The following is a 12,267-nucleotide window of genomic DNA, read 5'->3' on the forward strand; positions in this document are numbered from 1 at the left end:
TAAAGCCTATTTTATTGTCCCCCCCAATAATAATTACTTGGGCTCTTGTAAGATAACATTTATATGCTGCCTATTGGCCCTCAAAGTGACCCAAGGTAGGTTACAACAAATATATACAATAACAACTGAGAAGAATATCTTAAAAGGATTGCTGAAAGGCAGCATAAAAAGGAGGAGGATTTAAATGCAGTTTTTAAAAAATCTTAAAAGCCTGGCAGAATAAAAATGTCTTTGGTGCCTGACTGAAATGCAGTTTTCCTCAGCAGAACCTCTTAAGTCATAGCTGCCAAGTTTTCACTTTTCTCGCGAGGAAGCCTATTCAGCATAAGGGAAAATCCCTGTAAAAAAGGGATAACTTGGCAGCTATGTCTTAAGTGCACCGCAAAATTTGGCTCTAAAACCCAGCGGAAACTCAAAAGGCGTTCCTTTACCTGGAGAAATTTCGATGGTCTTTATCAACGCTCTTCTTGATTCCCTCAGATGTTCTGTGCCAGCAACGAATCTCCTCATTCAATAAGGCTGCAGCAAGTCTGCCATTGCCTCCTTCCTTCCTCACAGGCTCCTCTACCACTTGTGTTGGATGGGTTACTTTTCCACATTTTGAAAAATTGGGTGCTAATGTGCAAGTGCTATGTGCCTTGGTGTGTGTGTGTGTGTGTGTGTGTGTGTGTGTGTGTGTTAAATGGTGCTGACAGAGACAGAGCAAGCAAGTTGCAAAAAAATGTGGGGAGGGGGAAGGGTCATTGGGCCCATCTGTTTTTACCTCAGAGGTAGGGCATCTGCTTTGCATTGAGAAGCTCCTGTGGCAGCTCCAGGTCAGGCTGGAAAAAGACACCTGCCTGAAATGCTGGAGAACTTCTGCCTGTCCGTATAAGCCAGTGTTTCCCAAACTTGGGATCTCCTGCTGGTTTTGGACTACAGTTCCCATCATCCCTGACCACTGGGTCCTGCTAGCTAGGGATGATGGGAGTTGTAGTCCAAAACCAGCTGGAGACCCAAGTTTGGGATACACTGGTATAAACAATATTGAACTGGGTGGGCCAGTGATCTGACTCGGTATAAAGCAGCTTCCCACATCATTATCATTAGGATGAAAAACGACTCAAAAAGGGCCTGATCAAAAAGGCCCTCAACACAATGTCAAAACACCATTGTCTTTTTCAGGCATCCTCCTTTGTCGGGAAGAGCGGGATGGTGCTCACCTCACTCATTAGAGCTTTTCTTATATTTATACAGATTTGAGGAATACATACAAGATATATTACATGAATACTGATTTTTTCTTTAATTGGTTTGTCTTTGAATACTGTAGAAAGGACTCATAAAAATAATATTCACACTTTGTCTTAGAAAGTTCTCCAGATGAAAGTTTTCTTTTCTCACGTGTACACGACAAAACGAGAGCAAATCCAGAAACGAAAGAAGATTTAAAAAAGCCCCAACACAACCGTAATTCTATGTTCGACACAAAGGTGTAAAACATTTAACGCTCTCTGAAAATAACATTCACACTCACATTCTAAAAATTATATTTCACAGATAATGGTAAATCAATACAATTCACTACAATTAAAGAACGATCCACAGACATATCATAAAATGCAGTTTGTGGCAACAACTCAGCTACCATGCCCTCCTAAAGAGCTTACTACCATACCTTTAAAATAGTTGTTGTTGTTGTTTAATTAAACCCTTATGAAGTAAACAACCTATAAAGCTAAGAGAAAAAACCTAGACCTCACCAACCAATTGATGCCAAATTAGCAATTAAACCCACAAGTATTAGCTCCTGTAGTAAACACAGCACCTTGCTGTTAAGTCGTGAAAAGAGCTCATTGGTCTTTTCCCTTTTCCTTCTGTTTCTGGAGTTCCAGAAATGCTACATATGCCTTTGGCAGGGACCCTTTAATCATTGTTACGCTGCTCCCCGCATGGTCACATATACATGACCTGCCCGTATGATACTATGCTTTACCTGGTGCAAAAATCCGCTCTAATCTGGGTGGGAGCAGGCCATTTGCAGCCCCACAACCCAGTTCTACTTATTTCGAGCAAAACTTTCTTGTGGCAACTTGGAAAGAGGTTGCTTCCTTTCCACTGATCTTCGAGTGGACCATTGTGCAATTGCGTGTTCTATCATTACTTCTGCTGCTACAGAGGTTCTCATGGTCAGGAACAGAATTGTTGTTGTTGTTGTTGTTGTTGTTGTTATCGAATCAGGTGCACAGCTGTTCAGCCACAGAGTCCCTACTCACCAAGCCACCCTAGGTACCGGTTGGAGGAAGGAGCCGCAGGCAATTTGAGTAGGGACACTAGCAACTCTGTTGACCATTAGATGATCATCAAATAACAAATCCAATTCTGCTGCAAATCTTTCACACCTGCTACACTCCTCTGTGAGAAACAACTTCTGCTCTAGCCCAGGGAGGGGGAACCTGCAGACCTCCAGGTACTGACGAACTACAACCCCCATTATCACCCTGGCCATTGGTCAAGGGTGATTAGAATTGGTGCCCACCAGGACCAGGAGGTCCACCTGTTCTAGGTATCTGCCAGCACTTTGGCTCCAGACTTGACACAAAGCACATAGCTACTCACTCTGCTCAGCCAAGACAATTATACCTCCCCACCCCCCCCTGCCATCCTTAGTTATGCATGTCCACTACCCTCTGCCAGGGAGAGTCCATTAGGGGTACATACAGGTGAACAATTTACTAATAGCAGAAGTGGTTCCAAATTATTAAAAATGATAGGATGGTGCATCCTCTTTAATAAGTTCTGCTGCCCGCAGAACACCGTGGAATTTCACCCCAAACCACAACTACGAAATTTTATAGTATACAGAAACCTGCTTCTTTATGTTGAGTGCCCAGACTTAGGCAAAGCAGCTCTTTCTACAGTACTGAGTTACAGAAAATGGTCAACAAGGAAACTGCATGAACTTTCGTGTCAGCACCAAGAAGCAGCTTCATGGGGGAATATGGAAAACAAATGGGTTTCATGCCATATTAACTGGGCTTGCTCTGTTTGACAAAGACAGGACTGAGCAAGTCCTCAGCAAATGAGCATATAGGATTGACCACAGCTCTTTATCTCCACTCGGTTTTGAAAGTTTCCACAATATTTAATATTTTTTAATGTAAAGGAACAATTTGCCAGCTGATTCTGGTCTTGGCGTGGACAACGTAAGCTTTCTTAGAGCTCACTTTCCTAGCAGCAGTAACTATTGCCAGAAGAGTGAGCTGGCAGCTCGCATTGTAAAGGGTTTTGTTTAGATTTTCATAACTGTAAAACCCTTTGCTTAACTGTAACAGGAACTCTGATTGACAATGGGAGACACAGCCTGGAACAGCCGGTTTCCCAACTTGGTACTCTCCAGATGTTGTTGCTCTACAACTCCCTTCATCCTAGAGCTCTGGGCCTTGTTGGCTGGGGTTGATGGACATCCTAAACATCTGGAGGACTTCAGGTCACTAAGGCAAGCCTAGAATAGCTTGAGAACAATGTGGCTGGTGAACGGGCTACTCTGAACAATCCCCTCAGTACTAAGAATTATGAAAAAGAAGCGGTAGGAGCAGAAGTTTGCAGAGCAACGACATGAAAATTGGCTGGTGTGTAGGCATAGTGCTAATGAGCTCTTTCTATATTTTTTTCCTTTTTAGTAGGGTACTGATTTATAACCCTTACAAAAGAACATTCTGTTTTTCGGAAGAGTGCAACTTAGATCTGTGTTTAAGGCCTTAACCACCTATATATTGGAATAGTGCTAAAAAATACACAAGCCCTTTAAGTTATCCATATATTGAGTTGCACGTATCATCAAGTAATGAGCACAACTTCTATTGCAGAAATCTACGTTGAAGCAGATTGTTTCCCTCCCCTGGTATTTTTGCTTCTTCATCAGAGCAAAGGGTTAAAATTGTGCGTTTGCTTAAAATTTCTTAAAATCGCTGCTGAATTTCAACTTTTAAGCTGGGCTCATCTGGTTCCACTGAATTTTGACGTATTAGTAGCTGTTTTTCTTCTGCAGAATAAAGAATGGGAGGTAGAATGGGGAGAGCTAGTGCTGGATAAAGCAAATTGAACTGAACTCAAGAAGAAGAAAAATTAAAATGCCTATCTCTACCCCACCCCTGCTTTTCTGAGAACCCAATGATGTCTGTTCCTCAGCCTCAGTATATTTTTCACATTTCATTAAATTTGGTTTTCTTCCTTTTTCATGAATATTTTTAAAAAGTACCTTGCTTTCAAGTTGCCTTAGACAGGAAGTTAAAAAATACAGGCTCTAACGGAGGTCAATAGCAGCTCAGCATCTTAGCGCTGGGATTTGGGTGAAAAGCTTACAATGTTAATCCTCTTAGCCCACTTTGCTGGCAGGTGTATTGAGCAGGGAAGGTCACTTGCTTCTCTCAGAGAAGAATTACACCGGGAAGATCCTGCCTCCCTCTCCGTGCCTAGATGACAAGCTCTGGTCCACACCAGTCATCATCAACAGTAGTATATATTGCCTACCTGTAATTTCGAAGCTAGTATTGCCTTCCTAATTCACAAACTCACATACCTACACTTAATTATAATTGTCAATGCCAATCAAAACGACGACAACATGACTAGTTGTTGAGCTAGGACAAGGGCTAGATGACCATCAGGTTGAGGAACTACCAGGGATAAGGTCCTGCTCTGTCAAGCAACCAAAGGTAGACAACAGGTACCTGGTACTTCTACCTGGCCAACCGAGAAGTCTCTGACTGACAGGAAATTGCAAGGCAGAGGGCCTTCTCGGTGGTGGCGCCCGCCCTGTGGAATGCCCTCCCATCAGACGTCAAAGAGAAAAACAGCTTTTTAGAAGACATCTGAAGGCAGCCCTGTTTAGGGAGGCTTTTAATGTTTAATAGATGCTGCTAAAACATACAGGTGACAAGCCCAAAAGCAATGTTCGGCTGCAGCTGTGCCAACACAGCTCCACTGCATTTCTTTCAACGGGGGGATGGGGGATGGGACATGCTGCCCTCCAGGTGCCATTCAACTCCACCTCCCATCAACCATAGCTGGCGGCATGGCAAACGTTCATGGTCTATGGGAGTTGTAGTCCTCCAACACCTGGAGGTCCCGCAGGTTCACCACCCCTGCCTCCACATTTCCAATCTCCTTTGCTTCTTGTATCATTGTCTCTGAAGCTTTGTGTAGTAAAGTACACTTAACTGTCCTTTACATATTTTTTTTTGCTGCAGGTGTAGAGTTAGAAGGGGCCTCAAGAGTCATCTAGTCCAACCTCAGCTAAAATCATGTTTTATTACGTAGAATGTACCAAATCTGATAACGAGAAAAAAGGGGGCAACCCCCATCCCTTTAACGATACTGGGCTTGGCGGAAGGCTTTTAAACCTCTTTGCCCAAGCCAGCACCTCTGCTTGCTGCATAGCCCAAGAGCATCACCACTGCTAATGTGGCCTTTGAGAAACCAGGTGGGCTTTCTAGATACTGCTAAAAGCAGAGGTGATGTTTAAAATGCCCTCCTCCTCCTTTCAGGGAAGTGTCTCAAATGGTTCTAAAGCTGGAAAAACAACTTGCGAATTATTGGCACCGGCCTCAAATGTTTAGATGCCTCCCCAGTACAGTGGGGTAAGGAAACATTTCAGTTGCCAAGCTAACAAGTCTGAGAAACAGATTCCAGGGAATACACAGGCTGTTTAAATTCCATTATAAAATTCATATCCTAGCTAGCAATGTGTGCATTTCCTGGGGCGGGGTGGATAAGGAGAGGGAAATTGTATTATAAAGGACACAACATTGACAAGAACCACCAAACTCACATACCTATGATCTTGATGATCAAAACTTGACACAAGTTTTTCTTGATGTCCGCATGATTGAATTGCAGCCTGCACCTTAAAAGGTTGTTAGCGATTATATGACATAACGTATTATAGCTCTCAGGGTCTGTTTCTCCCCCCCCCCCCAACAGAAGCATCAGAAAGAAATAAACCCACTTACGAATCCATTAGCAGAAGAAAACCCTCCTCCTTGCTGTACCGCTGTTTAGAAAGCAGACCAACCAGCAGTCAACCATATACCAAACTATCTGCATTCTAGGTGACAGAGCAGCACAGGGTTTTTTTATTCTGACACAGTGGGGCACTAAAGCAAAAGCCCATTAAACCACAGGGGTGGAAACAAGCAGCATCTTAGTTAGACATCACAGAGGGCAGCAACAAGATAACTCTCTCTGAATCCCAGTGCTGGCATGAATCAGTGAATGAATCAACGAAGAGTGGTACCTAACCAACCTAATGGTTGGTGTTCCAGCAAGATGGTGTTTCCTGCTTGGCAGGGGGTTGGACTGGATGGCCCTTGTAGTCTCTCCCAACTCTATGATTCTATGATGATCAACTTATGCTGGATTTCCAACCGAGAGAGATTGGAAACGAGGCCTGGGTCCTTTGGCCTCATCTCGTGCCTTCTCCACCGCCGTCATTGTATAATGTCAAAATAAACCATCCATGCTTCAATGTCTTTCAGCCATTGGCTCTCCCATCCAGAAGAGACGCCGCAATGAGGCAGCCGCGACTGTCGAAATGTGGCAACCACTGCAAAGCAAGTGTCAAAACATTTCTTCCCTCTTCCTTCTCGTCCCTGGGTTGTGTTCTCAACCTGCCATGCGGAGTTCCCCACTCCCTCAACCTCAGAGAGTGAAAAGCTTTGATGCAAATGCTTTTCAAAGAAGACTCTGAAGAGCATTGCTTTTGTAACTGGGGGGGGGAAAACCCGGTTCATGCTCCAGCAAGAAGAAATGAGAACCTGTCCCAACTGCCCTACCAAATAATTAAAATGTATTTATAAATGATCAGCTAAGGTTTCCAAACTCACAAAGAAATCTATATCTAGTGTGCATCTCAAAATTTCTGATATAGCCCTTTTGATGAGCATGTCAAAAAAAAAAAAACCCCAAAGGGGACAACTTTATATTAAAGTGCATTTGCTTTTATCCTAAACATCGCCTTGCAACAGGCTCCTACCTTTCTATACCTGCCCAAGTCTTCTGGGCTGGATGTTTTCCATTACCCAGAGAGCAAGCTATGAGTACCTTTCAAATCTCAGTGGTGTCTGCATCTATTTTCAGATTCTTGAAAAATAAAATAACAGTAATAATAATAAATACGTTTTAAGCTCCCCACCCCACCCTTCGTCTCTCTTCCAAGCTAAACTCTACCCAGGATTCAAGCATCGTTTGAGCCGTCTGCGTTCTCTGTCGGATCTTGGAATCCTGCGCAACATGTGCTCATTTTAAAAGGAAATTAAATTTTTAAAAAGGAGCCATTGTGTGGAAGTGTATCCTGAAGACGCAGCCGGAACGAAGGAAACAGGGTTCTCACGCTGCTGGCCTCTCACAGCTCACCAGAAGGGAATATAAAAGACACCCGGGCTCAGTACTTGTTGATCCCAAAGATGCGTACGCCATGCAGTTGGGGTAGTTTGGGGATCAAGACGCTCATCAAGGAGATGGTGTTGATGATGAAGTGTACCCGGTCATATTTAGTGTAGAAGCTAGTAAGGAAATAACTGCGGAGGAAAGAAGAGGAGGAGAGAATTGAATCGCGTATGGCCCAATTCCCTCAACTAGCCCATGCTGAGGGTTGAAACATGGAACTACGGAGGCTTAAAATATCAATGACTTCCCTTCCTCTCCTTCCATGGTTCATTTTGCACAGCACAAACACCTGCACATTTTATATAAACTAAACCATTCTGTATTCCATTATTACATCCATCAAAACTTATTTGCACTGTTGAATTTATCTGAATTATGCTGCCCATGTTTTCAAATGTCCACCCCCCCATATATTCAATAAACATTTTCCAATCTTCTTTAAACATATGTTCCTCTTGTTCTCTTATTCCATACGTTAGGTCCTCAAGCTGCGATTATTCCATCAGTTTAAGTTGCCAGTCGGGACTTCACTCGGCAATAAGTAACTATTCTACTTTCAGAAGACAGCTGAAGGCGGCCCTGTTTAGGGAAGTTTTTAATGTTTGATGCTGTACTCTTTTTAATATTCGGTTGGAAGCCGCCCAGAGTGGCTGGGGAAACCCAGCCAGATGGGCAGGGTATAAATAATAAATTGTTATTGTTATTGTTATTATTATTATTCACTCGTTTTCCATTTTTGGGCTAACAAAACACAAGCCGCAGTAGTGACATACAGAAACAACCTTTTCTGACACCTGGGAATTTCTGTCTGAGTTATCCCCAACAAAAAGGACTCTGGTTGTTTTGGAAAAGTACTTTTAAACATTTTTTTCAGTTCATTATGAATTATTTCCCAATACTCTTTTACAGGTCCACCATATATGATAGAAAGTACCCTCAGTCTCATTACATCTCTAACACTTACCTGATTCAGTCTTATACATCTTACCGGTATATATATTCTCTTGGTGCTAGGTGAAGAGCTTTTCATTTTTCCAGGAATTTTCCTTTTTCCCTTTTTCTTTTAATGTTGCAAATTGTATTGCTCACTACCCAGAGACTGTTAAGGTACTGTTGTTTTTGGACTACAACTCCCATCATCCCTAAGCTACCAAGACCAGTGAGGTCAAGGATGGTGGGAATTGTAGTCGAGAAAAACCAGCCAGAGACCCAAGTTGGGAAAACATGGCTCTAAGGGCACAAGGGTAGGAAGGAGCTCTGTGGGTCTGAAAAAGTATTTATCCACACAGTGCAGAGTTAATTTATGGAACTGGCCTGCTGCGAGTTGTGGGGGTGGCCATTAGGGCTTAGACAGCCTCAAAAAGAGGGTGAGGCAAGTTCATGGAGGATAAGGCTACCTATGGCTACTAGTCAACATGGCTTCATGCCATCCTCAGGACCACAGACATCATTGATGGAGAACAGCAGCATTTCTTGCTTGCAGGTTTCCTGTAGGTATCAGACTAGCCGTTGCGGGAATGGGATGCTGGGCTTGGCAGGCCTCTGGCCTGATCCAGAAGCAATTTGCACCTAGCCTTATAAGCACAGTCCCAAGCCCTCCTTTACACTCACAGTATAATTGGTGTGATGGTCAGGAACTTGCGGGAAGCGGTGAACTGCACCCCGTAATCCATCTGCTCCCAGTGAGTCAGCAGCCGCGCTTTGCCCTGGTCAGGCGTCTCAAAAGGCGTTCCTTTCACAGTGTGTAAGAAAATGTACATGCTCTGTAAGAAAACACAAACACACGTGTGTTTTTAGGGCTACATGGCAGTGGGGAATACTATTCAGTCGCTGTCCTGGGCTTCTTCGCTCATTTCTTCCTCTCTCTCATTTCGATTCCCGATTTAACCGGTGAAAAGGCAGCAACGTCCTTGCGAAAGATGTGCTGTGTTGAAGGAAAGGTTCCTGCACAAGCAATGAATAACCACTTTTCAATGAGAAGCAAGGGTAGCCTAGCAGGAAAGAGGGCAACGAGCAGATGCAGTGCTAATTTAGGGTAATTATTATTCTATTACAAACCCTCAATCTAAGGTGCTTGGCTGAAGTCCACAAAAAGCAGTGCCGCAAAGAGGACTATTGACCGACCTTTAAAAACGTGGCAGAGGAAGGCAGAGGAAAAAAGCTGCAATATTCGGAGCCTTATAATGCTTCGGCTAACCTGATCCAAGGAACAGGTAGGTAGCCGTGTTGGTCTGAGTCAAAGCAAAATAAAAAAATTCCTTCAGTAGTACCTTAAAGACCAACTAAGTTTTTATTTTGGTATGAGCTTTCATGTGCATGCACACTTCTTCAGATACACTTGAAACAGAAGTGTCAGACCCTTATGTATATACAGAGGGTGGTGGGGGTGGGTGGGAATGGGTGATGGGCTGATGGGAGTGGTAAACCTGTCATCAGCAGTCGTTACCACTCCCATCAGCCCATCACCCATTCCCATCAGCCCATCACCCATTCCCACCCACCCCCACCACCCTCTGTATATACATAAGGGTCTGACTCTTCTGTTTCAAGTGTATCTGAAGAAGTGTGCATGCACATGAAAGCTCATACAAAAATAAAAACTTAGTTGGTCTTTAAGGTGCTACTGAAGGATTTTTTTTATTCTGATCCAAGGAAGGACGAAGAAGAAAAAAAGCAGGAGGAAGCACTGAGCAGTGAACTAGCATGGAATACGTCATTCATACATTTGTGCTGGCAGGGGGAGCTGTTGCCACTTCTGCTGCCTACGAAGCAGTGCTAAGAAATTCAGATGCTGTAATGCACATAAAAATATAACTGGGGCCTCAAGAGGCAGCCCCCTCCCTGCTCTTTTTTTGGAGGCAAAGTGTCACATACATAATTTTTCAAAGGGCCGGCGCTCTATGCAAGACAGATTTCCTACACAGAAATCTAGGTCACAAATTGTGCCACACCGGTTATTGGCATCTGCGTGACCGACGGTACCCAGGGCAGAGAGGGGTGCCTATTCAGATTTCACACCACACTAACAAAATGCCTTGAGCCAGGCCTGTGTGCAAATTCCTAATCTGCCCTAAGTATTGCAGATGGCAGCGGCAACTAAGATGCACATGTGCTCTTCACAGGTATGGAGGAGGCAGCTTGCCACCTGTAATACACATAGGTCTCGTGGACTGGGAGAACCTAGCTACAATTGTTCATGCACCGGTTACTTCAAAATTGGATTGCTGCAATGCGCTCTTTGTGGGGCTTCCTTTGCCCTTGACCCAGAAGCTGCAGTTAGTGCAGAATGCCTTTTCAGCACGTAACACCTGTGCTCAGGGCTCTGCACTGGTTGTCGATCGGCCACCGGGCAGAGTTCAAGGTGTTACTATTAGTACCGTGTTTCCATAAAATAAGATGTACCTATAAAATAAGCCATGGCAGGATTTTCATGCGTTGACAAAATATAAGACATACCCTAAAAATAAGCTGTAGTGGTGGGAGCAGGTCTGGATGGTGCCATGGAAGAGGAAGATGCCTGTCGGTGCCTGGAACCGGATGCTGCTGCCCCGCCGAAATGCCCAGCAGTGTGTGCCACGTGGAGCCCCAACCGAGCGGAACCCGGCAAGAGCCGCAGTGCGCGCCACGCCGAGCCCCGAAGCCCAGTTGCAAAAAGCTACCGGTACGGTACCTTTCTTTTCTTGCCTTGCCCACTTTATGCATATTTATGCATGGTTAATGCAAGCTTGCATGCAATTGCTTTCACCCCCAGGGTGCATTTGCTTGGTGCAAAAGTACAATATTTATGCATGGTTGATGCAAGCTTTAATTGCATGCAATTGCTTTCACCCACAGGGTGCTCGGTGCAAAATATTTATGCATGGTTGATTAAAAAATAAGACATCCCCTGAAAATAAGCCGTGGTGTGTTTTTTTTGGAGGAAAAATAAATATAAGACGGTGTCTTATTTTCAGAGAAACACGGTATATAACGCTCTTAAGTACTTGGGACCCGTTTAACTATGACGTCATCTTACCCCAAATGTTAGGGTTGCCATATTTCAAAAAGTGAAAGTCCGGACATAAAAGCTATTAGCTTTTTTTGTGGGCAAAGTTGTTGAGCTTTGAAGTTTTGGGGCTTTTTTTTAAAAAAAGGAAATTTGCCCCAAAATTAACACGACCGACACGGGTTGCCATTTTTACCAATTTTTTGAAATTCCGTATGGACGCTATTTCCGACGGACGAATCCCGGATATGTCTGGGAAATTCTGGACGTATAGCAGCTAGCCTACCATATGTGCCCACTTGACCACTTCAATCAACAGAATTGGCACTTCTCCAAAGTGCCACATAATACCTGCAACCGCACCTGTAAGAACTTGTTTAGTTTGGCACTCCCTGCCTATTGATACGGTAACAAGGCAGCCGCTTTCACTGGATTCCTTTCTGCACCAGGCAAAGACATTCTTGTTTAGTTTAGACATGCCTACCCAAATGTTTAGAAAGTTTGTATGAGTTTTGACTTATTTTAGTCTATTCTGTTGTGGTTTTGACCTTCTGTATATTTCCCAAACTTGGGTCTCCAGCTGTTTTGGGACTACCAACCCCCATCATCCCTAGCTAGCAGGACCAGTGGTTGGGGATGATGGAAAACTCTAGTCCAAAAACAGCTAGAGACCCAAGTTTGGGAAATACTGTTTTAAATTATGGTTGTAAATTTTTAAGGGATGATTTTATTGGTTTACCTGATTTGTAGACCGCTTCGAGTTCTCTCCCCGCCCCCCCCCCCCAATCAAGCGGTATATAAAATTTTATGAAATAATAAATGTGTGGTGTGGGAAATTTAACACAGCTGTACAT

General features: G+C 43.8%; 1 protein-coding gene across 5 annotated transcripts in view; it reads right to left on the minus strand.

The window, feature by feature from the left end:
- Window positions 1–1,512: 1,512 nt before the first annotated feature.
- The window catches only part of ORMDL3 (ORMDL sphingolipid biosynthesis regulator 3), a 32,154-nt gene continuing 21,399 nt past the window's right edge, over window positions 1,513–12,267 (minus strand). For all 5 annotated transcript variants that reach the window (XM_035137141.2, XM_035137138.2, XM_035137139.2 and 2 more), the window contains 2 exons: window positions 9,040–9,191; window positions 1,513–7,559 (listed from right to left, as the gene is read on the minus strand). In XM_035137141.2, the coding sequence (XP_034993032.2) occupies window positions 7,424–7,559; window positions 9,040–9,191 (288 nt within the window). In that variant the 3' untranslated portion in view covers window positions 1,513–7,423. The remainder of the gene's footprint in view (window positions 7,560–9,039; window positions 9,192–12,267) is intronic.

The sequence above is a fragment of the Zootoca vivipara genome, chromosome 13 (assembly GCF_963506605.1).
Source record: "Zootoca vivipara chromosome 13, rZooViv1.1, whole genome shotgun sequence".
Lineage (NCBI taxonomy): Eukaryota > Metazoa > Chordata > Lepidosauria > Squamata > Lacertidae > Zootoca > Zootoca vivipara.